Raw genomic sequence first — 26226 nt, 5'->3', positions numbered from 1 at the left:
CAACAAAGAACCAATATATTATGACAAGGAAGAAACTGCCAGACCAGGCTGGTCGCGGTGGCTCATGCCTGTAATACTAGCACTTTGGGAGGCCAAGACGGGCAGATCACTTGAGGAGTTTGACACTAGCCTGGCCAATATGGTGAAACCCTGTATTTGCTAAATATACAAAAATTAGCCAGGTGTGGTGGCCCACGCCTGTAGTCCCAACTACTCGGGAAGCTGAGGCAGGAGAATTGCTTGAACGTGGGAGGTGGAGGTTGCAGTGAGCCAAGATCGCGCCACTGCACTCCAGCCTGGGGGACAGAGCTACTAGAGGTTGCAGTGAGCCAAGATCGCACTACTGCACTCCAGCCTGGGCAACAGAACAAGGCATGTGTTTGTATGCATTTGACCCTCTCTATGCTATCCAAAGCCACTATCAAAGAGATGGCTTCCTGTGTTGTGGAAGCTAGATGAGTGCCAGGAAAGGGTAAAAAAGTGGCAAAATTGTAGCCTTTACCTCTTTCATTACCTTAGTTGTCTTAAATATACTGACAACTAATTATGGTACAGAAGAAGACCAAACAAAAACAAAAATTTTCGTGATTTCCTCCTTGAGACTGAAAATATCAATACAGTTATTTGAAATAAAAGGAACTGCCAGGCACAGTGGCTCACGCCTGTAATCCCAGCATTCTGAGAGGCTGACGGTGGGCGGATCACCTGGGGTCAGGAGTTCAAGACCAGGCTGGCTAACATGGCAAAATCCCATCTCTACTAAAAATACAAAAACTTGCCGGGCGTGGTGGCTCTCACACCTGCAATCCCAGCTACTCGGGAGGCTGAGGCATGAGAATTGCTTGAACCCTGGAGGCAGAGGTTGCAGTGAGCCAAGATCGCGCCACTGCACTCCAGCCTGGGGGACAGAGTGAGACCTTGTCTCCAAATAAAATAAAATAAAATAAAATAAAATAAAAGGAACCAATTGTAAAATCAGTGTCTGATAAAATCTTCTACCAATAAAGGCTCTCAATAGGCTAAAGAATAATCAATTGACAACATCAAATAGACTGAATTAGTTGAACTAAAACTGATACGAATGCTGATGTCAAGTGATGTCTGTAGGCGAGTGGGCTCAAAGGGTGGAGGGTATGGTATCACTGTACTGGATGTGTCTTAAAATGGGGCAGGAATCCTACCAATAATATGGGAGGATGATCCCACCCAGCTATTTGCTGTATAAAAATTTGAGGAAAACAGAAGTAAGAAAAGCTATGGTCAGGACACTTTTTAAAACTGCTTCTTACAGGTCTTTTGTTCCTCCCCTAAGTTAGGTCTCAGCTAAAACCAACCCCAACTGAAGCCAAGATATTTAATACATTAGACATGAAGAACCAGAAGAGTAGACCAGGAGTCACGCAGAGGCTCTAGGACATTATGCTGGGCACTGTAAGGACACTCTAGATGTGGAAAAGGACAGCAACTCAATGTCAAAGATAAAAGCTTATCCTTACTTAAGGTTTGGCATTTCAAGATGAATTAAGAACACAGGCTTTTCTTATTTAGAATGGCAATTCTTGACAGCTAAAAGGCTATCCAACTACCATTGTTCTAGGGTTTACCCTCCCACCTTTTGAAGTTCCAGGTACAAAGAGCCTAAAAGGACACTTGGCTCACCTGGGCTGTGAATGGCACTCTGGGGAAGTGCATTGGTGATGTTGGGCAGCTCATGTCCATAGTTTCCATCCTCCAGGGGACAGACATCCAGGTCACTCCACTTCTGCAGCTGCTGCAGCCAGCAGGATTTCTCCTCCAGTTTGCAGTGTGGATTTAAAATTATGCACACCCATAAAGCCCCTGGAAAATAAAGCAACCCATATTCTTAACATCTCTCCTTTGATGTGTGTGTAAGCCTTAATGTTTCAGTTTCATTTTTAGATGGTAGAGAAAGTTTCCAAAGCATTAACTTTTCTTAATATAAAAAATTTGCTAAGATTTTCAGAACTGGCTTGTTTTTCCTTCCCAACACTTCCTTAAAGTAGAGTGACTATCTTATTTGAATCTGTGTGCCTGTGATATAAAAGACAGATTTAGGCTTGAACTCTGAGCTCAAATCTGCAGTATAATAAATATTTATTAAGAGCCTTCTATGTTAAGGCTCTGTGCTGGTGAATAAAACAGACACTGTTCCTACCCTTGAGGAACTGTCTAGTGAGGGAGACAGATAAATAAACATAATTCCATTTGAATATGATAAGTATTAAGATAAAGATATGTTCAGGGTATGAAAGCAGCATAGAGGAAGGGCATTTAGTACAAGGACATGGTTGGAAGCGAGGAAGTCAGAAAAGGTTTTATTTTTTTGCTTAGCTGAACTTCCTGAGCTTCATCAAATCATTCAATTGTAAAACTGAGTTCATAAAAATACCTACTTTGTAGGGATATTGTGAGAATTTAATGAGATAACCTTTGTAAAGGGTCTAGCATATTACCTAGCACACAGTAGAATCTTAGTATTTGCTTATCCAAGAAAAATAATTTATTTGGACTTGGATTTTCAAACTGCTGATAACTTGTGATGCCTTAAAACCATTACTTTTTTGGGATTTTTTTTTTTTTTTTGAGACAAAGTCTCTCTCTTGCCCCCCAAGCTGGAGTGCGATGGGGCGATCTCGGCTCACTGTTGCAACCTCCGCCTCCTGAATTCAAGCAATTCTCCAGCCTCGGCGCCCCACCCCCACACCCCCCCACCCCGAGTAGCTGGGATTACGGGCGCCCGCCACCATGCCCGGCTAATTTTTGTATTTTTAGTAGAGACGGGGTTTCACCGTGTCGGCTAGGTTTGTCTAGAACTCCTGACCTCAGGTGATCCACCCGCCTTGCCCTCCCAAAGTGCTGGGATTACAGGCGTGAGCCACCGCGCCTGGCTGCAGTGTGTCTTAATATAAACATCCCTTAGGATGTAGTTACATCCATGGATAGAAGTACATTTGGACACTATTTCAAAGCCTCTCAAAGCCAAATAGGAATGTTTTGAAAAGCCATCTTAGCCTCAATTTCAGATATTGAAGATGAAAATTAATTTCTGGCTGGGTGCTGTGGCTCACACTTATAATTCCAGCACTTTGGCAGGCCAAAGAGGGCAGATCACTTGAGCTCAGGAGTTTGAGACCAGCCTGGGCAACATGGTGAAACCCTGTCTCTCCCAAAAATACAAAAATTAGCTGGGCATGGTGGTGTGCACCCAGCTGGTCCCAGCTACTCAGGAGGCTGAGGTGGGAGGATTGTTTGAGCCCAGGAGGTGGAAGTTACAGTGAGCCAAGATCACACCACTGCACTCCAGCATGGGTGATGGGGAAAAAAAAAAGAAAAAAACCCTCATTTCTATTTTTTCAATTCAATTTTTTAAATGTACCATGAAAAAGAAACTATATTATGTGTTGGGTACAGTGGCTCACTCCTGTAATCCTAGCACTGTGGGAGGCCGAGGCGGGCGGATCACCTGAGGTCGGGAGTTCAAGACCAGCCTGACCGCCATGGAGAAACCCCGTCTCTACTAAAAATACAAAAAATTAGCCAGGTGTGTTGGTGCATGCCTGTAATCCCAGCTACTTGGGAGGCTGTGGTAGGAGAATCGCTTGAATCTGGGAGGCAGAGGTTGCAGTGAGCTGAGATCCCACCATTGCACTCAAGCCTGAGCAACAAGAGCGAAACTTCACCTCAAACAAAAAAAAAAAAAGAAAAGAAGAAAGAAAAAAGGAACTAATACTTACAACGGTGACTCTTCAGGGGATTATAGTAACATTTATTTTACAGTTTAAGAAGGGCTTTTCATCTATAGTGTAGAAACAGATTTTCATATTTAATCTTCACAGGTAAAAAAGAGGACCAAAAAAGAAGCTACTAAATCTGGCAACTTCAGAAGAACTCTGGTGACCTTAGGAATGGCAAAATCCATAGGATAATAGGAATGGAAAACAGATTGGGTGAGATGAGAGGCTTAAGAGGTAAAGAAACAGGGTGCTAATTCTAGTCCTGGAGGAGTTCCAATTTCCTAGGCATTTTGATATTAAGAAGGGGATCCTAGCCGGGTGCGGTGGCTCATTCCTGTAATACCAGCACTTTGGGAGGCGGAGGCGGGTGGATTGCTTGAGGTCAGTAGTTCGAGACCAGCTTGGCCAACATGGTGAAACCCCATCTCTACTAAAAATACAAAAAATTAGCCAGGCATCGTAGTGTGTGCCTATAATCCCAGTTACTCAGGAGGCCAAGGCAAGAGAATCTCTTGAGTCCAGGAGGCAAAAGTTGCAGTGAGCCAAGGTTGAGCTACTGCACTCCAGCCTGGGCAACAGAGCGAGACTCTGTTTCAAAAAAAAAAAAAAAAAAAGGATCCCTAGAAAGTGAGCACAAGTCACAAGTACTTTCACCTACAAGTTAAAAATGAGTTTTCCGTCTAATTAATTACATCCTTATAAATTTGTTTCAGTACAATTACAACCCTGAGAAAGAGACAAAGCAAAAAATCCTACTAGTTGCCTGTATAAAACATCACTCACAGGACTGTTATCAGTATCCAGAAGCATATTTTCCTACAACTTAAAAAAAAGTGTTGGCTTGGTACAGTGTCTCATGCTTGTAATACCAGTGCTTGGGGAGGCTGAGGTGGGAGGATCACAAGGCCAGGAGTTTGAGATCAGCCTGGGCAACATAGTGAGACCCTATCTCTACAAAAAATTAGAATTGGCTGAGTGTGGTAGCCTGTGCCTGTAATCCTAGCTACTTGGGAGGCTGAGGTGGAAGTATTTCTTGAGCCCAGGAGTTTGAGTTGCAGTGAATTATGATCACACCACTGTATTCCAGCCTAGGGGACAGTGAGATCCTGTCTCAAAGTAAATCAATAAAAAGAAATTTGGCCTGGGCATGGTGGCTCATGTCTACGATCCCAGCACTTTGGGAGGCTGAGGCAGGTGGCTCACTTGAGGTCAGGAGTTTGAGACCAGCCTGGCCAACACGGTGAAACCCTGTCTCTATAAAAGTAGAAAAATTAGCTGGGCGTGGTGGTGTGCGCCTTGTAGTCTCAGCTACTTGGGAGGCTGAGGCAGAAGAATTGAGTGAACCCAGGAGGCAGAGGTTGCAGTGAGCTGAGATTGCACCACTGCACTCCAGACTGGGCAACAGAGTGAGACTCTTTCTCAAAAAACAACAAAAAATTTTAAAAATGTCAAAAACTGAAAGCAAAGGTAGCTACTATGGACATCACAATTTTACATAATTATTAAATATTAAATATAATAATAAAATAATAGCTATCACTGATTTCTTTTCATCAGCTAGGGATTAAGGTGTTAAGCACTTTATCTCATTCAGTCCTCTAACTCTGAGGGTCAACAGGTCTTGGTTTGGATGTAAGAGAAAATAGGGAATCAAGGATAACCCTTAAATTTTCTTCTTGAGCAATGATGGAGTCTCGCTCTGTCACCCAGGCTGGAGTGCAGTGGCATGATCTCAGCTCACTGCAATGTCTGCCTCCCAGGTTCAAGTGATTCTCCTGCCTCAGCCTCCTAAGTAACTGGGATTACAGACACCTGCCACCATGCCCGGTTAATTTTTTGTATTTTTTTTTGATATGGAGTCTCACTGTGTCGCCCAGGCTGGAGTGCAGTGGCGCAGTTTTGGCTCACTGCAAGCTCCACCTCCCAGGTTCACGTCATTCTCCTGCCTCAGCCTCCCGAGTAGCTGGGACTACAGGTGCCCACTACCACGCCTGGCTAATTTTTTGTATTTTTAGTAGAGATGCGGTTTCACCGTGTCAGCCAGGATGATCTCGATCTCCTGACCTCGTGATCTGCCCGTCTCGGCCTCCCAAAGTGCTGGGATTACAGGCGTGAGCCACTGCGCCCGGCCAATTTTTTGTATTTTTAGTAGAGACAGGGTTTCACCATGTTGGCCAGGCTTGTCTTGAACTCCTGACCTCAGGTGATCTGCCTGCCTTGGCCTCCCAAAGTGCTAGGATTATAGGCATGAGACACGGTGCCTGGCCATTGAGCAACAAGATAATACATCTTGATGCTATATATTGAGATGGCGACAACAAGGGGAAAATAAGGCTTTGGCAGGAAAATTAAGAGTTCTGTGATGTCTGTATTAAGTTTGAGATGTTTCTTAGAAGTGATGGGCAGCTGGACACAGCCTGGAGCTCGGGAAAGATCAGTACTATCCATACTGCATCTGGATAGTATTTAAAGCCATGGGACTGAATACATAATCATTTAGGTAGAGAACATAAACAGGAAAGTGGATGCTGGGGGACACTCAATATTTAGAAGGGTTGAGGAAAGGCAGAGAAGTCTGCAAAGGAGACTGAGTGGAAGTCACCAGGAACACAGTGGGGAAACCCAGTGGGTATGCAGTTATGGAAACCAAGAGAAGAGTGTTTCAAAAAGAGTATGGGCATGTGGCTCGTGCCTGTAATCCCAGCACTTTGGGAGATGGAGACGGTAGAATTGCTTGAGGCTAGGAGTTCAAGACCAGCCTGGGCAACATAGCGAGACCCTGTCGCTACAAAAGGAAGCAAAAATAAAAGAGTATGGTCAAGTTTACTGAAAACCGCTAAGAGTTTTGAAGTAAGATAAGAACGGAGAAGTGACTGTTGTATTTAGCAATATGGAAATTACTTGTGATTTTGACAACAGCTACTTCAGGAGACTGGCAGCAATGGGCAATGGAAACCCAACTGCAGTGGGCTCAAGAAAGAACAGAGGGGAGCAAATGGAAAGAGTGACCACAGATAATTTTTTAAAGAAGTGTTATTTCAAAGGGGAGAAGAGAAATGGGTTAATAGTTGGTGAGGACAGTTGGAATATCAGAGGAGTATTTTTTAAAATTTGAGATTAAAAATATTAGAGGAGGCGAGGCACAGTGACTCACGCCCGTAATCTCAACACTTTGGGAGGCTGAGGTGGGTGGATTACCTGAGGTTAGGAGTTCGAGACCAGCCTGGCCAACATGGTGAAACCCCATCTCTACTAAAAATACAAAAATTAGCTGGGCCATGGTGGTGCATGCCTGTAGTCCCAGCTACTCAGGGGGCTGAGGCAGAAGAATTGCTTGAACCCAGGAGGCAGAGGTTGCAGTGAGCCAAGACTGCGCCACTGCCAAGACTGCACCACTGCACTCCATCCTGGGTGATAGAGTGAGACTCTGTCTCAAAAAAAAAAAAAAAAGATATTAGAGCATATTTGTATGCTGATGGAAATGATCCTGTAGAGAGAAAAAAGTTAATAATGCCCAAGCAAAGAAATAATTGTAGGAGCAACATTCTTGAGAAAAGGAGATAGAACAGAACCCAGAGCAAACACGTAAGGGTTGGCCTTTCATGATAGCAGAGATACTTTATGGATTTTAACAGAGGAGAAGGCAAACCATATGGGTAGAGACATAGAGGGCATTAGTAGATTTGCAGGTGGGGAGATAATGAAACTTCGTGTCTGATTGGTCCCATTTTCTCTAGTTCAGAAACGGAAAGTAGTGAGCCATTTCTCTCTACATTTGTAGTTCCTACAAACCCTGCCTAGGTTCTCCATAGGTGTATAGGCCTTGTGATCTGTAAGGAGCCCTAAGAATAGCTAGGGGAGCCCTTAGAATAGTTAGGGGAAGCATGAATGCACTGTGTTCTAGTGTCTAACCTAATAAGCCTTCTCTAAGTGCAGTGGTTCTCAAAGTGTGGTCTCTGGATCAGCAGCATCAGCATCCCCTGGGAATTTGTTTGAAATGCAAATTCTCAGGCTCCACTCCAAACCTACTGATTCAGAAACTCGGGATAGGGCCCAGTGATCTGTTTAAACAAGTACTCCAGGTGATTCTGAATGGTTTGAGAACCACTGTCTTAGCAGAATGCTGAGGGTTTCTTGGATGGTAGATAAAGTAATTTGTTAGATATGAAAATGCCAGAAGCAAGAGTTTTTCATAATGAACCCAAGTATATAACAAGAGTTTTAAAAGCACCAGGAGCCAACTCTACTTACTTCCTCTCAGCTACCTTTGTCCCAGAGGTAAAGCCCAAGTCCACAGCACAATCCTGTGACTGGTTCAGAAACTAAGACATTCAGGCCTCAGATGAAACTGACTCTCCCAAGGCTAACTTCAAGTTCTTAAGGAATGTGCACTTTGAAAAAATAAAAGGACTTAAGATAGAATTGAGGGAGATGTTACAGAGGGATATTTGATTTAAAGTCAGACAGATTGGGCTTCCAGTGTTAGAGCCAAAACTTACTAGTGTGTGACCCTGAGTTCAGGGTATGGAAGATTCTGAAAGCAGGGCGAGAAGTATTAGCATTGCAAAACTAGTCTTAGAGCAAGGGAATGCTAAAGAGAAATGATGGCCACAGAGGACTGTCTTGATGAGGGAGAATCTGGAACAGTGAGGCCATTAGAAGGTCACAGTTCTAATCTAATCTAAAAGTTTCAAGGGGAAATGGACACTACATTGCATTTTAAAGGTTGAGAAATCAAATAAAGTTGGTCACTGGATGTAGGGAATGAAAGAAAAATGAGTGCTTGGCAATAAGTTTGGTAAAGTAAGGAATGGTGGTGCCAATGCCAGTCACAAGAGCCTTTTTTTGTAGGAGAAAGCCCAAGTTCATTTTTGATTTCTCATTGGAAATGGTCAATGGACATCTACTCATGTGGGACTAGAACTCAGATGAGTAGAAAGAAGAAAAAGGTGAAATGACCATATAAGTAAGCTCTGAAGCTATGATATTTTTAAAAAAGTTATCAAGGGAATATAGAGAAGGAAGAATAGAAGGTTAAGTCCAAGTATTGGAAACTGCCCTACATCTTAAAGGTCTGGCTGGGAGTGACACAGAAGAGCAGACTCAGGAAAAGCAACAAAAGTGAGGCTGATAAGTATTTGGTGAGCCAGGTTACTGCCATGCAACAGAAGCCAAGCAAAGAGGTTTTCTCTCAACAAAGGTTTCCACGTGGTAACATCTGGAACAGAATGCTTGATGTCAATAGCAAAGCACAATGCTGTAAAAGCAACAAAAGTGAGTTCAGTGTTACTCTGGGTGGCCTCTGCAGAACCTAAGTCTTCTACCAGCTGGACTTAGCAAGATCCATGCAACGATTGATGGCAAGGGTTCATAAACACTGTTGCCACAGGGCAAGATGGTAGGACGAAGCACTTCTCTGAATGATGGGAACTTACCTAGCTCATCCCAGAGCTGCCTGCACTTGTCTGTCATGTTTGTTCCTTGCTGCCTCCAGAGTGTGAGTCGTGGGTCAGCCATAAACTGCTCAGTTATTAGTGTCAGCATCCTTGCTCCATTGGAATCTCTCATCCGCAGCATTTCTCGAACCTGACACATAAGAAGTGGCAAGGGATTGGTGATTGTGCATCACAAAAAAGTAGGAGGAGAAGGAAGTAGGGGAGGTGGAAGTGAAGATGAAGTATCTGAGTACACCATATCCAAAAGAGCCAGAAAGAAGGCCTCTTGTTCTGTCAGCAAGATCTCTGCGTGTACCAAGAAAGCCTGATGTTCACAATGAGATACCACTTCACACCCACTAGGATGGCTAGAATTAAAAAGTCAGATAACAAGTGTTGGACAGGATGTAAAGAAATCGACATATCATACACTGTTGGTAGGAACGTAAAATGATACAGCCACCTTGGAAAACAGACTGGCAGTTCTTCAAATGATTAAGCATAGAGTTACCATATGACCCATCAATTCCACTCCAAGAAAGAAATGAAAATATATGTCCACATAGAACCTTATACAAGAATGTTTATAGCAGCACTATTCATAATAGCCAAAAGGTGGAAACAACTCAAATGTTCACTAACAGATGAATGGATAAACAAAACATAGGGTATCCACATTTTGAACAATAAATCCACATTTATTGTTCAGACGTAAAAAGGAATGAAGTACTGATTCATGCTATGACACCGATGAATCTTAAAAACATTATGCTGAGTGAAGGAAGCCAATCATAAAAGACTACATACTATATGAATGATTCCATTCATATGAAAGTCCAGAATAGGGAAATCTATAGAGACAGAAAGTAGATTAGTGGTTTCTTAGGGCTGGGGGAGGGAGACATAGAGGACAAGGGAGGGATAGGTAAGGGTATGGGGTTTCTTTTTGAGGTGATGAAAATGTCCTAAAGTTGATTGTGGTGATGGCTGCATATAACTATGAATATACTAAAAAACCACTGAACTGAACTTTAACACTTTAAATGGGTGAATTGTATAGTATATGAATTATATCTCACTGAAGGTATTAAGGGGAAAAAAAGAAAAGAAAAACAGCCTGCTGTGAGAGCCCCTAGTTTCAAAATACTGTGTCTTTACGAAAAATGTTGAAACTCTAGTCTTCAAGCTTCATCAGGCAGCACTGGATTAAAAGCAGAGGGAAGGCAGTTTCCTTGCTAAAATGCCCCAGCAATACTAACTCATTTAGAGAGCAGAGCAGAAGGAACAGGACTACCAGGTTGAGGTGGGAGGGCTCCCTGGATGCAACCTGCTCAGGTCTGGTCAGCCTCTCCCACTAGATTTCAAGTATTCAGTTCAGCTATGTCAAGTGAGCTAGGTATAATGCATGAAGCCTGAAGCGCAGTGTGCCCAGTCTAACTTAAGCTTCTTTTGTTAACAACAAAAGAAAAACATCTTTTCATATCTTACCTTGGCAAACATTGAGTTGAGTTGCTTTCCAGAACCACAGTAACCGCCCTGGGAGAGAAAAAGCTTCACTTGTTCTTTCACCTGTTCTTCATCCAAATGCCAACAGTTCTCATCTTCAATGCTGGCCCCAGCTGTGGGGTCAGGGGCACCTATGAAGGATAGAACAGTGAAATGAATCACCCGAGTTCACGTGCTACACATTCAGCTGGAGGGGCACTTTATGAGCATATTCAAACAGAGATGGGTCATTCTGCTTTAATATGGGTTTTGTCAACTGTACAGTCCTAAACAAAATAAATAAATACGTAAAATTAATTTTTCAAAAAGCCTAAATTAAAAGATCTAATGCTAGTTGCATGTTCACTTAAGTCTCAGTTATAGCTTCATCTAAGATCTACAGATACCACTGTAGGGGAAAAAAGGCTAGAAGAGATAGATATACAATATGCAAATTGTGCATTTTTTTCCCCAGGAGAGTGACATTTTGTTTCTTCTTTTTGCTTTTCTATGAAGTTCAAGTATGCCTTAATAGGCACACATTATTTTAAAATAAAAATACATTCTTTGAACATGAAGTTCTTTTTGTTTGTTTGAGACAGGGTCTCACTCTGTCACCCAGGCTACTGGAGTGCAGTAGCATGATCATGGTTCATTGGAGCCTCAACCTCCCAGGCTCAATCGATCCTTCCACCTCAGCCTCCCAAGTAGCACCACAGGAGAGGGCCACCACACCCAACTATTTTAAAATAATTTTTTGTATAGACAGGGTTTTGCCATGTTGCCCAGGCTGGTCTCAAACTCCTGGGCTCAAGCAATCCTCCCAACTCAGTCTCCCAAAGTACTGGGATTACAGGCCAAAAAAATTCTGTTTTTTAAAGTTCACTAGAAAATTGTCCCCTAAAGCATAGGTAGAGTTGCATACAGGGTGATATGATTTTATAAATTTATATAAAATATATTTTCATATTGGGCTCACCTTGACAAAACCACTTAAAACATAGTTATTTACACATCCCTGTCTCCTAGTAGTCTGTTAACTCCTTACTCACAGTTGAATCCCCAGTTGAATCCAAAGCTGTATCACCTATAGCATAGTGCTGATAATGTGACAAGCACTCTGGAAATGTCTGTGAAATGAAAACTGAATCATCTTTCACTCTCTTATAGACAGAGTGCTATAACAATTTATTTTTTAAAAAAATTTTAACTGACAATAATTGTGTGTATATACGGGGTACAATGTAACGTTTTAATCTATGCATACTTTTTTTTTTTTTTTTGAGACAGAGTCTCACTCTGTCATCCACGTTGGAGTGCAGTGGCACGATCTCGGCTCCACCTCCCGGGTTCAAGTGATTTTTGTGCCTCAGCCTCCCAAGTAGCTGGGATTTCAGGCATGTGCCATTATGCCTGGCTAATTTTTGTATTTTTGGCAGAGATGGGGCATCGCCATGTTGGCCAGGCTGGTCTCAAACTCCTGGCCTCAAATGATCTGCCTGCCTTGGCCTCCCAAAGTTCTGGGATTACAGGCGTGTGCCACCATGCCCAGCCTGACCTATGTATACATTATAGGAAGATTTGATCAAGCCAATTAACATGCCCATCACCTCACCAGTTTGTCTTTTTTTTTTTTTTTTGATGTGGTAAGAATGTTAAAAATCTATTTTAGTACTTTTGAAATACGCATTATTGGTTGGGTGCAGTGGCTCATGCCTGCAATCCCAGCACTTTGGGAGGCTGAGGCAGGTGGATCACTTGAGGCCAGGAGTTTGAGACTAGCCTGGCCAACATGGCGAAACCCTCCTCTACCAAAAGTACAAAAATTAACTGGGTGTGGTGGCGTATGCCTGTAATTCCAGCTACCTGGGAGACTGAGGCACGAGAATTGCTTGAACCTGGGAGGTGGAGGTTGCAGTGAGTGAAGATCGTGCCATTGCACTCCCGCCTGGGCAACAGAGTGAGACCCTGTCTCAAAAAACAACAAAAATGACAATATTATTATTAACTGTGGTCACCACGTAGTGCAATAGATTACTAAAACTTATTCTGTGACAAGTTTTTAGAAACCTACCTCCAAGTGACAATAGTCCATAAATCAATACTCTATAGGTGTGGTCATGCAATAGGTTACAAATTCATGTCATGTTTAATCAGTTTGCCTTACTCCTCGTCTCCCTATGTCAGAACTCTGCTTAAATAAAATTTGGGTCAGCACAACAAAGCTACTCCTCTGCTATGCTTTTTTGTAGTATATCTTATTCTCTAGGGAATTAGGAGGGCTCACATATTCATTCATTCCACAAATACAAATTAACACATATGATCTGCCACTTTATTGTGTCTATTCTATGCTACTTTTCTTCAAATGTTTTATTCTAAACATAGTTTTTTGTTGTTTGTTTTAGACAGGGTCTCACTCTGTTGCCCAGGCTGGAGTGTAGTGGTACAATCATGGCTCACTGCATCCTCAACCTCCTGCGCTCAAGTGATCCTACCACCTTAGCTTCCCAAGTAGCTGGGACTAAAGACATGCACCACTATGCCCAACTAATTTATTTTTAAATTTTTTTGTAGAGATAGGGTCTTGCTATATTGCCCAGGCTGGTCTGGAACTCCTGGGCTCAAGAGATCCTCCCACCTCAGCCTCCCAAAGTGTTAGGATTACAGGCATAACCCACCATACCTGGCCGAGTTTTTTTAAAAAACAATTTCAACTCTTATTTTAGATTCAGGGGATATATGTACAGGTTTGTTACATGGGTATACTGTGTGATGCTGAGGTTTGGGGTAAAAATGATCCCATCACCCAGGTAGTGAGCATAGTACCCAATAGGTACTTTTTCAGATCTTGTCCCTTCCTTTTCTCCCCTCTCGAGTAGTTCCCAGGGTCTACTGTCCCCATCTTTATGACTATGTGTAACCAATGTTTAGCTCCCACTTATAAGTGACAACATGTGGTATTTGGCTTCCTATTTCTGAATTAACTTACTTAGGATAATGGCCTCCAGCTGCATCCACGTTGCTGCAGAGGAAATTACTTTGGTCTTTTTTTTTAATAGCTGCATTGAATTCCATAATGTATATGTACCATATTTGCTTTATCCAATCCACTGCTGTTGGGCACCTAGGTTGATTCCATGTCTTTGCTATTGTGAACATATGATTGCCTGTATCTTTTTGGTAGAATGACTTATTCTCCTTTGGGTATATGCCCAGTAACAGGATTGCTGGGTGGCAGAGTAGTTCTGTTTTAAGCGCTCTGAGAACTCTCCAAATAAACATAGTTCTGATCATAATCACTTCCCTGCTCAAAAGTATTCAGTCATGCCCTATTCTTACTAAATTACGTCCAAATGCCCTAGCATGGCATTCAAGGCACCCTATGCTCAGGCCCTATCTTTTATTTTTCGTCTTGTCTTCCCCTACACTTATGATATGCTTCAGCCAGAAACAGTGTTCCCAGAAGTCAACCACATTAGTTTATGACATACTTTTCCTCCTCCTTCCTCTAACCTGTTCTTTGACCAAAAAACCCAACAGTTCTCATTGTCAGTATTACTTCAGCTCCAGAGTCAGGGCTGCAAGGAGAAACAGAAACCATAGGAAGGTGCAGTGGCTCACATCTGTAATCCCAGCACTTTGGGAGGCTGAGGCGGGCGGATCACGAGGTCAGGAGATTGAGACCATCCTGGCTAACACGGTGAAACCCCGTCTCTACTAAAAATACAAAAAATTAGCAGGGTGTGGTGGGGGGCACATGTAGTCCCAGGTACTTGGGAGGCTGAGGCAGGAGAATGGTGTGAACCTGGGAGGCGGAATTTGCAGTGAGCTGAGATAGCACCACTGCACTCCAGCCTGGGTGACAGAGTGAGACTCTGTCTCAAAAGAAAAAAAAGAAATCATAAAATTGTGTACAGAGAGGCTAACACTGCTGAGGTTCATGTATTGCTAGTTTACTTGGCAATAGGAGCTTTATTTCTTTTTTTTTAATTTTATTATTATTATACTTTAAGTTTTAGGGTACATGTGCACAATGTGCAGGTTTGTTACATATGTATACATGTGCCATGTTGGTGTGCTGCACCCATTAACTCATCATTTAGCATTAGGTATATCTCCTAATGCTATCCCTCCCCCCTCCTCCCACCCCACAACAGTCTCTGGAGTGTAATGTTCCCCTTCCTGTGTCCATGTGTTCTCATTGTTCAATTCCCACCTATGAGTGAGAACACGCGGTGTTTGGTTTTTTGTCCTTGTGATAGTTTGCTGAGAATGATGGCTTCCAGTTTCATCCATGTCCCTACAAAGGACATGAACTCATCATTTTTTATGCCTGCATAGTATTCCATGGTGTATATGTGCCACATTTTCTTAATCCAGTCTATCGTTGTTGGACATTTGGGTTGGTTCCAAGTCTTTGCTATTGTGAATAGTGCTGCAATAAACATACGTGTGCATGTGTCTTTATAGCAGCATGATTTATAGACCTTTGGGTATATACCCAGTAATGGGATGGCTGGGTCAAATGGTATTTCTAGTTCTAGATCCCTGAGGAATCACCACACTGACTTCCACAATGGTTGCACTAGTTTACAGTCCCACCAACAGTGTAAAAGTGTTCCTATTTCTCCACATCCTCTCCAGCACCTGTTGTTTCCTGACTTTTTAATGATCGCCATTCTAACTGGTGTGAGATGGTATCTCATTGTGGTTTTGATTTGCATTTCTCTGATGGCCAGTGATGATGAGCATTTTTTCATGTGTTTTTTGGCTGCATAAATGTCTTCTTTTGAGAAGTGTCCGTTCCTGTCCTTTGCCCACTTTTTGATGGGGTTGTTTGTTTTTTTCTTGTAAATTTGTTTGAGTTCATTGTAGATTCTAGATATTAGCCCTTTGTCAGATGAGTAGGTTGCGAAAATTTTCTCCCATTCTGTAGGTTGCCTGTTCACTCTGATGGTAGTTTCTTTTGCTGTGCAGAAGCTCTTTAATTAGATCCCATTTGTCAATTTTGGCTTTTGTTGCCATTGCTTTTGGTGTTTTAGACATGAAGTCCTTGCCCATGCCTATGTCCTGAATGGTAATGCCTAGGTTTTCTTCTAGGGTTTTTATGGTTTTAGGTCTAACATGTAAGTCTTTAATCCATCTTGAATTAATTTTTGTATAAGGTATAAGGAAGGGATCCAGTTTCAGCTTTCTACATATGGCTAGCCAGTTTTCCCAGCACCATTTATTAAATAGGGAATCCTTTCCCCATTGCTTGTTTTTCTCAGGTTTGTCAAACATCAGATGGTTGTAGATATGAAGCATTATTTCTGAGGGCTCTGTTCTGTTCCATTGATCTATATCTCTGTTTTGGTACCAGTACCATGCTGTTTTGGTTACTGTAGCCTTGTAGTATAGTTTGAAGTCAGGTAGTGTGATGCCTCCAGCTTTGTTCTTTTGGCTTAGGATTGATTTGGCAATGCGGGCTCTTTTTTGGTTCCATATGAACTTTAAAGTAGTTTTTTCCAGTACAGACCAGTATTTCTAATGAACATGGAAGCCAAAATTCTCAACAAAATACTAGTAAACTGAATTCAGTTGCACATTAAAAAGATCATACACCATGATCACATGGAATTTCTCCCTGGGATGCAAGGATGGTTTAACATGCACAAATAAATGTGATTCACCACATCAACAGAATGAAGAATAAAAATCATGCGATCATCTCAAAAGATGTAGAAAAAGGATTTGACAAAATGCAACCCTTTCATTATAAAAACACTCAATAAATTAGACACAATAAAAGCCATATATGACAAGCCCATGGTAAACATCACACTCAAAGTTGAAAGGCTGAAAGCTTTTCCTCTAAGATTAAGGAAAAGATGAAGATGCCTACTCTTGCCACTTCTATTCGACATAGTACTAGAGGGGCTAGCCAGAACAATTGAGCAGGAAAAAGAAGTAAAAGGCATCCAAATATGGCAGGAAGATAAATTGTCTGTTTGAAGACAATATGATCTTACTTATAGAAAACTCTAAAGATCCCACCAAATATCTGTTAGAACTAATAGACAAATTCAGTACAGTTGCAGGAAACAAAAATCAACAAACATCAGTTGTGTTTCTATACACTAATAATAAACTACCTGAAAAAAAATCATTATGGAAAATAGTATGGCGGTTCCTCTGTAAATTGAAAACAGAACTACCATATGATCTAGCAATCTCACTTCTAGGTATATATTCAAAGGAAATGATATCAGTATTTAGAAGAGAGATCTGTACCCCATGTTCATTGCAGCATTAGTTATACTAGCTAATATATTGAAACAGCCTAAGTGTCATTGATGAATGAATAAAGAAATTGACATATATATGTATGTGTATATAAGTGTGTGTATGTAAATATAAGTAAATATGTGTGTATATTGTCTATATATAATGGATTATGATATTGAAATATATGTATAATGGAATATTATACATATAATATATTGGAATATTATTCAGCCACAAAAAGGAAGGAAATCCTGCCATTTGTGACAACATAGATGAACTTGGAAGACATTATGCTAAGTGAAATAAGCCAGACATATAAAGACAAATACTACATGATCTCACTTATATGTGAAATATTTAAAAAGTTGAACTAATTAAAGCAAAGAGTAGAAAGGTGGTTGCCAGGGGCTAGGGGTAGGGGAATGGGGAGGTGTTGGTCAAAGGGCACAAACTTCTAGTTATAAGATTAATAAGTTCTGGGGATCTAATATACAGTATGGTGACTATAGTTAATAATACTGTATAGTTTACTTGAAATTTGATGAGAGCACACTTTAATTGTCCTTACTATTACACACTCACACACACACAAAAATGATAACTGAGTGGTGATGGATATGTTAATTAATTTGATTGTAGTAATCATTACACAAGGTATGCAGACATCGTATCATCCCATTGTATACCTTGAATATATAAATGTTTGTCAATTAAATATTTTAAAATAAAAAACAGTAAAACAGAAATATGAAAATTTTTACTTTTAGTCTACAGAAAAGTAAATATTTATTTTCCCCACATAATTCTGCTTTCTTTTCATATATAGCTTACATATATGAATCTTGAAGACCTTTAGCACCATGTTTTGGTATGAAAAAGAATATGGGAAGAAGGACATTACAATAAGAAAAATAATGCATTTTTCTTCTCTATGCTGCCTCTTGTCACTCAGTTTCTGTGGAACCTAATTCTTATTCTGATCAGAGAAGAAGGAACTGAAAATCAGGATTTTATTAACACCATCGATATCTCCCCACTCTCTGGCAAATGCACAAACACAGTCCTCTGGTTCCTAACTATGCATTTCACAGATGAGTTTCCCTGGCTGCTCTCCATGCATATGATAAATAAAGTAGCTTTTGTTTTGAGAGATTTATTTTGAAGACCTCTTCATTAAACCCTATTTGGGGGCAGATGCGTATCTACAGAAGGTGAAGAAAAACATGCTGATAAAATAGCCATCAACGAAATGTGCCACTGACAAAATCTAACATGGTCTGTCTTCAAAGAATACATTTAAAATACAGAAACACACACACATGCACAGACACACGTGGGAGGGAGAGAGGGAAGAGGGGAGAGAAAAAGAGAGGAAAGCTGGAAGGAAGAATTAATTTTAAAAAGACCTTTGAAACCACATTTAAAATATATGAAATTCCTAACCAGAGTAATCATCACTTCCAAATATGGCTGAGTGTTGAAAAGTCAACCAAGAGGTCTGCTTGTTTGTTCTGATGGTGGGATGCTGGGGTGGGGAAGAGATGATGATGTTGCAAAAATTACCCAATTCTTTATTTTTTTTATTTTTATTATTATTATACTTTAAGTTTTAGGGTACATGTGCACAATGTGCAGGTTAGTTACATATGTATACATGTGCCATGCTGGTGTGCTGCATGTAATCCAGCATATAAACAGAACCAAAGACAAAAACCATATGATTATCTCAATAGATGCAGAAAAGGCCTTTAACAAAATTCAACAACCCTTCATGCTAAAAACTCTCAATAAATTAGATATTGATGGGACGTATCTCAAAATATTAAGAGCTATCTATGACAAACCCACAGCCAATATCATACTGAATGGGCAAAAACTGGAAGCATTCCCTTTGAAAACTGGCACAAGAGAGGGATGCCCTCTCTCACCACTCCTATTCAACATAGTGTTGGAAGTTCTGGCCAGGGCAATTAGGCAGGAGAAGGAAATAAAGGGTATTCAATTAGGAAAAGAGGAAGTCAAATTGTCCCTGTTTGCAGATGACATGATTGTATATCTAGAAAACCCCATTGTCTCAGCCCAAAATCTCCTTCAGCTGATAAGCAACTTCAGCACAGTCTCAGGATACAAAATCAATGTACAAAAATCACAAGCATTCTTATACACCAATAACAGACAAACAGAGAGCCAAATCATGAGTGAATTCCCATTCACAATTGCTTCAAAGAGAATAAAATACCTAGCAATCCAACTTACAAGGGATGTGAAGGACCTCTTCAAGGAGAACTACAAACCACTGCTCAATGAAATAAAAGAGGATACAAACAAATGGAAGAACATTCCATGCTCATGGGTAGGAAGAATCAATATCATGAAAATGGCCATACTGCCCAAGGTAATTTATAGATTCAATGCCATCCCCATCAAGCTACCAATGACTTTCTTCACAAAATTGGAAAAAACTACTTTAAAGTTCATATGGAACCAAAAAAGAGCCTGCATCGCCAAGTCAATCCTAAGCCAAAAGAACAAAGCTGGAGGCATCATGCTACCTGACTTCAAACTATACTACAAGGCTACAGTAACCAAAACAGCATGGTACTGGTACCAAAACAGAGATATAGATCAATGGAACAGAACAGAGCCCTCAGAAGTAACGCCGCATATGAACAACTATCTGATCTTTGACAAACCTGAGAAAAACAAGCAATGGGGAAAGGATTCCCTATTTAATAAATGGTGCTGGGAAAACTGGCTAGCCATATGTAGAAAGCTGAAACTGGATCCCTTCCTTACACCTTACACAAAAATTAATTCAAGATGGATTAAAGACTTACATGTTAGACCTAAAACCATAAAAACCCTAGAAGAAAACCTAGGCATTACCATTCAGGACATAGGCATGGGCAAGGACTTCATGTCTAAAACACCAAAAGCAATGGCAACAAAAGCCAAAATTGACAAATGGGATCTAATTAAACTAAAGAGCTTCTGCACAGCAAAAGAAACTACCATCAGAGTGAACAGGCAACCTACAGAATGGGAGAAAATTTTCACAACCTACTCATCTGACAAAGGGCTAATATCTAGAATCTACAATGAACTCAAACAAATTTACAAGAAAAAAACAAACAACCCCATCAAAAAGTGGGCAAAGGACATGAACGGACACTTCTCAAAAGAAGACATTTATGCAGCCAAAAAACACATGAAAAAATGCTCACCATCACTGGCCATCAGAGAAATGCAAATCAAAACCACGATGAGATACCATCTCACACCTGTTAGAATGGCAATCATTAAAAAGTCAGGAAACAACAGGTGCTGGAGAGGATGTGGAGAAATAGGAACACTTTTGTACTGTTGGTGGGACTGTAAACTAGTTCAACCCTTGTGGAAGTCAGTGTGGCGATTCCTCAGGGATCTAGAACTAGAAATACCATTTGACCCAGCCACCCCATTACTGAGTATATACCCAAAGGTCTATAAATCATGCTGCTATAAAGACACATGCACACGTATGTTTATTGCAGCACTATTCACAATAGCAAAGACTTGGAACCAACCCAAATGTCCAACAATTTTCATTTTCATTTCTAAGACATTTTCATTTATTCAGCCAATATTTATAGAGAGCTTGATATATACAGAACCTGTGCCTGTGCCAAATACTGGATATATAATGGTAAACAAAGCAGATACGGAGCTTATAGTTGGGGAGAGAGACCTGAAGCAAATAATCACATGTACACATTTTTGTGTGGAAAGGAAGAAGAGCCAAAGAAGGCTTCTCTGAGAAAGTGACATTTAAGCTGACACTTGAAGAATAAATAGGAGTTAGCCTGGCAGAGAGTGGAAGAAATACTGTGTACTTTTTGTTCAAAAAAAACATTATGTCATAAATTACTTTGGTAATTAAATACAACTATAATAAGGGAGGGAGGATAGAAATAGTATGGGAAAGGAGGATATTCTCTCAAGGAGAGGGAATATCATGTGAAAACGCAGGCAAAAGCCAGATCATGCAAAGTTTTGTATGCCACAGAAATTTGGACTCGATCCTAACAGTAATAGGAGGCCACTGAAGGATGGTGGTGTGAAGAATGGAATAGAGGGGATTAATAGTGGAAATTGAAAGATCAGTTAGATGGCTACTATAGCAATTTACGTGAGAGATTATAGTGGTTCGACTTAATAGGGAGAAGTAGAAAATTATGAAATATAGTTCTGTTCTTGCAACATATTGCATGTGGAATACACAAAAGGCAAAGGTGTTAGGAGTAACTACAAAGTTTTCATCATGATTCCATGGCTAGATGGTGGTGCTATATGGTGAATACAGGAGGATAAATAAATTTGGGGAAGAAGATCATAAAATCACATTTGGGTATGTTGATCTTGGGATGCCTTTATGACATTAAATAGTTGGATAAAGAGTCCAACGCTCAAAAGATATGGGCTGAAGAAATACATGTGTGAGGTCGGGCACAGTGGCTCATGCCTGTAATCCTAGCACTTTGGGAGGCCAAGGTGGGTGTGTTGCTTGAGACCAAGAGTTCAAGACCAGCCTGGGCAACACAGCGAGACCCTGTCTCTATAAAAAAATACAAAAATTAGCCAAGCATGGTGGCATGAGCCTGTAGTCCCGGCTACTTGGGAGGCTGAAGTGGGAGGATCACTTGAACCCAGGGAGACTGAGGCTGCAGTGAGCTGTGATTGTGCCACTGCATTCCAGCCTAGGTGAGAGAGTAAGACCCTGCCTCAAAAAAAAAAAAAAAATAAATAAATAAATAAATAAATACATTTGTAAGTCATGGAATGTAGGTAATATTTGAAGACAAGGATGTAAATGAGATTGCCTACAGAGATCATATAAAATAAGAAGAGGAGAAAATGTAAGATTAATCTATAAGAAATGTCAATATTCAAAGGTCACAGTAGCGGACAGCATTAAGGAATAAACAAGGGCACAAATCATTTAAGCAGATAAACTAGGTGTGGAGTTCACAAACTGGCTTCTTCAGCTATCTCTCACTAACTCCCAGGCAGCATCTTTTCTAAAAATTCTTTCTTTAGTTTAAAAATCTAATTAAATTAAAATGCCCTTATATGTTCACTGGTTAGAACATTTTAGTCTTTTCAGAGAAAGAGATGAGTATGAAACCACTTATCTTTAGTAACAGTAAAGTAGACCTAGTCAATGTAAATGATACTTTAACATTATAGTCTGAATTTTTTCCTAAGGACTAAAACTAAGAGAAATGGTGACAAGTGAAGATAAGATAGAAAGGATGTCTTTTATAAATAATTATGAAACAAACCATTGTATGGGTTCAGCCTCCACGTAAGCATTGAGGCTTATATAATGAGACCTGTCCTGAGGGGGTTATTATTAAGTCTAAGGAACCAATTTTTCTTTCTTTTTTTTTGAGATGGAGTCTCACTCTGTTGCCCAGGCTGGAGTGCAGTGGTGTGATCTCAGCTCACTGCAACCTCCGCCTCCAGGGTTCAAGCCATTCTCCTGCCTCAGCCTCCCAAGTGGCTGGGATTACAGGTGGTGCGCACTACCATGCCTGGCTAATTTTTGTATTTTTAGTAGAGATGGGATTTCACCATGCTGGTCAGGCTGGTCTTGAACTCCTGACCTCAGGTGATCTGCCTGCCCCAGCCTCCCAAAGTGCTGGGATTACAGGTGTGAGCCATGGTGCCTGGCTGATAAATGGTAATTTAAAAATTTTAATGTATGGTGAGCTGAAATCATGCTATTGCACTCCAGCCTGGGCAACGAGAGTGAAACTCTGTCTCAAAAAAAAAAAAAACATTAATGTATTCCAATTTATTGGCCTTTTCCTACTAAAGAAAATTTTCTCTACCTCAAGGACATGAAGGTGTTCTCTTATCTTTTAGGTTTTACTCTTCTACTTTTCACATTTATATCTGCAATCCATCCACAACTGATTTTTCTGAATGGTATCAGGTAGAAATCAAGTTTCAACAAGAAACTCAATTTCCAGTTGATCCAGCATCGCTTATTGAAAAGATTATTCTTTTCCCTTTCTCGGCATTTAGTGGAATCCTCTCACTGTTTTGTTGCTGTTGTTTGTCTTTTTTTTTTTTTCTGAGATAGGATCTTTGTCTCCCAGGCTGGAGTGCAGTGGTGCCATTGTAGCTCGCTGCAGCCTGAAACTCCTGGGCTCAAGCAATCCTCTGGCCTTGCCTCGGCCTCCTGAGCAGCTGGGACTACAGGCACACACCACCACGCCCAGCTAATGTTTTTGATTTTTTTTTTGTAGAGATGGGGGTCTTACTTTGTTGCCCAGGCTGGTCTTGAACTCCTGGGCTCATGTGATCCTCCTGCTTTGACCTCCCAGAGTGCTGGAATTACTGGCGTGAGCCATCCCACCCAGTCGGAATCTTTTCACTTTAGAAATTCATGTTTTTGGGCCGGGCACAGTGGCTCATACCTGTAATCCCAGCACTTTAGGAGGCCGAGGTGGGTAGATCACAAGGTCAGGAGATCGAGACCATCCTGGCTAACATGGTGAAACCCCGTCTCTACTGAAAATACAAAAAATTAGCCGGGCGTGGTGGTGGGCGCCTGTAGTCCCAGCTACTGGGGAGGCTGAGGCAGGAGAATGGTGTGAACTGGGGAGGTGGAGCTTGTAGTGAGCCAAGATCACGCCACTGCACTACAGCCTAGACGACAGAGTGAGACTCGGTCTCAAAAAAAAAAAAAAAAAGAAATTCATGTTTTATTCTAGAAAATTTTGTTCAATTATTTCATTGGTGAATTCCTTACCTCTGTTTTCTATTTCTGAAACCCCTATTAACCCCTATTAGTTAAACACTGGAATTTGAGGACTCATTTTAATTTTTGATACATTTTTCCTCCTCTTTTTCATTTCTCTTTTTGCTCTATTCCATAGGAATTTTTTAAGGGAGTTGCAAAAAATAATCACTTTATTTGATATTACAGTTGTAGATATGGAGTATATTTTCTTTAAGAAATGAAAAACTAAGAAGAAAATGCCACTCAACATCGCTGGCATAGCAATAGGTCAGCAGGAAAAAAAAATACTGTGATAAACTTGTCTCTTTAATACGAAGAATAAATTCTAGGCCAAGCTTCAATATGCTTCCTGTTTTTTCACTACATATTTCTTTTACTGCTGCTCTTCATTCTTTTCCACATTTCATATTAGAGGACTGGTACAGCCTTTAAAACTTCTTTGATAGAAGCAAATCCAGTATCCACTGACATCTTCTCAAATGCACTCTAACCCATCAGATAGCCTGGCAGTTTCATTCTCATGAATACTTGAGTAGTCATGAAGAACCTCAATAAGACACACATGAATCCAATGAATAGAAGAAGAAATCTATTGAGTTTTGGGATATTTGGTGCATTCGATCAGTCCAGGATTATGAAACCTAAACCTCCCACCGTAAACAGGAAGCTGGATGCAAGTCCTTCCATAATATACTGTCCATTTACTCTGTAGGCCAAGAAAGCTACTGGCCTCTGATGCCCATGTTCATCAGTCATAGAACCAACAGTTGTAGGTTCAACAATAACATCATAAATTATTCCTCTGGTGATGAGGAAGTAAGACGCCACCACCAGAGCATACACAGTCATGGCCAACGGCATGGGCAGCCAGGGTGGCTTCTTCAGCTTCAAGTTAGGACATTCGAGCACAAAGAACGGGACACAGTACAAAGTCTCCATGTTGGTGGCAGCAAGGGCTGTTCTCCGTAGGAATTTTATGTTCCAACAATTCTACTGAGTTTTAAAATTTTCTGCCATCAAATGTGTAATACTCATGATTTTTTTTCTATTGTTTGCATTTGTTTTTGTAGTATCTAGTTATTTCATAGGTTGTAATATCTTTTTATTTCTGATATTAATAATTTTTCAAAGTTTTATCATTTCTGCATAGTTTGTATTTCCCCCAAATTCTTTTTCCATGTTTGTTAGTTCTATCTTCCACAGTATTCCACACTGTTGACCATTCACTTTTTGAAACTCAATGCTACATTTTCCTTGATAATAACTTGCTAGTTTTTTCCCATTACTTTGTTAATTCTTACATTGGCTCCTCTTTCATCACCTGTTTATTCAAGGATGTTTTCAATCAACAAACACTTATAGAACATTGATTATTTTATAGGTATCGTGCTTGGTGAGGGACACTCAGAAATTAGCAAAACATGGTTCCTGACCTGACTTCTCAAGTTATCTTACTTTTCTCTTGGTATTCAATCTTTCTTTCTTAATTTTAATTTTTGTGGGTAGATAGTAGGTGTATATATTTATGGGGTACATGAGATGTTTTGATATAGACATGCAATGCATAATAATCACAACATGGAAAATGGGGTATCCATTACCTCAAGTATTTATTCTTTGTGTTACAAACAATCCAATTATACTCTTTCAGTGATTTAAAAATGTACAATTAAATTATTTATTGACTATAATCATCCTGTTGTGCTATCAAATACTAGGTCTTTTTCATTCTAACTATGTTTTGTACACATTAACCATCCCCACCTCCCTGACATCCCCCGGCTACCCTTCCCAGCCTCTCGTAACCATCCTTCTACTCTATCTCCATGAGCTCAATTGTTTTGATTTTTAGATCTCACAAATAAGTGAGAACATGTGATGATGTTTGTCTTTCTGTGCCTGGGTTATTTCACCTAGCATAATAACCTCCAGTTCCATCCACGTTGTTGCAAATGACAGAATCTCATTTTTTTTTTTTTTTTTTTTTGAGATAGGGTCTCACTCTGTCACCCAGGCTGGAGTGCAGTGGCATGATCATGGCTCACTGCAGCCTTAACCTCCTAAGCTCAAGCAATTCTCTTGCCTCAGCCTCCCCAGTAGTTGAGACTACAGGTGCATGCCACCAACACCTGGCTACTTTTTTGTAATTTTTCTAGAGATAGAGTTTTGCCATGTTGCCCAGGCTGGTCTTGAACTCCTGAGCTCAAGCAATCTGCCTGCTTCGACCTCCCAAAGTGCTAGGATTACAGGTGTGAGCCACTGCACCCAACTGATCTCATTCTTTTTTATTGCTGCATAGTACTCCACTGTGTATAAGTACCACATTTTCTTTATGCATTCGTCTGCTGATGGACACTTAGGATGGTTCCATATCTTGGCTATTGTGAACAGTGCTGCAACAAACAAACATGCAAGTGCAGACCTCTCTCTGATATACCGATTTCCTTTCTTTGGGGTATATACCCAGCAGTAGGATTGCTGAATCATATGG

The 26226-nt window shown here is 40.6% G+C and overlaps 2 protein-coding genes across 2 annotated transcripts in view; both read right to left on the bottom strand.

The window, feature by feature from the left end:
* Positions 1 to 26226, bottom strand: part of ZSWIM5 (zinc finger SWIM-type containing 5) — a 186704-nt gene that overhangs the window by 36046 nt on the left and 124432 nt on the right. Inside the window, exons 3-5 of the mRNA XM_054490295.2 lie at positions 10679 to 10827; positions 9191 to 9341; positions 1660 to 1839 (exon numbers count right to left, since the gene is read on the bottom strand). Coding sequence (XP_054346270.1) covers positions 1660 to 1839; positions 9191 to 9341; positions 10679 to 10827 — 480 coding nt within the window. The remainder of the gene's footprint in view (positions 1 to 1659; positions 1840 to 9190; positions 9342 to 10678; positions 10828 to 26226) is intronic.
* On the bottom strand, positions 24323 to 24674 carry LOC129037960 (oligosaccharyltransferase complex subunit OSTC-like). Its single transcript, XM_054490380.2, has one exon. The coding sequence runs from the start codon at positions 24672 to 24674 to the stop codon at positions 24357 to 24359; it is 318 nt and encodes a 105-aa protein (XP_054346355.1). The 3' UTR covers positions 24323 to 24356.

The sequence above is a fragment of the Pongo pygmaeus genome, chromosome 1, assembly GCF_028885625.2.
Source record: "Pongo pygmaeus isolate AG05252 chromosome 1, NHGRI_mPonPyg2-v2.0_pri, whole genome shotgun sequence".
NCBI lineage: Eukaryota > Metazoa > Chordata > Mammalia > Primates > Hominidae > Pongo > Pongo pygmaeus.
The sequence above is the reverse complement of the archived record's forward strand: the minus strand, read 5'-3'. Positions and strand labels throughout refer to the sequence as shown.

Bases quoted from the DNA above. Each gene is read 5' to 3' on its own strand.
- LOC129037960 (XM_054490380.2), bottom strand. From the start codon at position 24,674: ATGGAGACTTTGTACTGTGTCCCGTTCTTTGTGCTCGAATGTCCTAAC.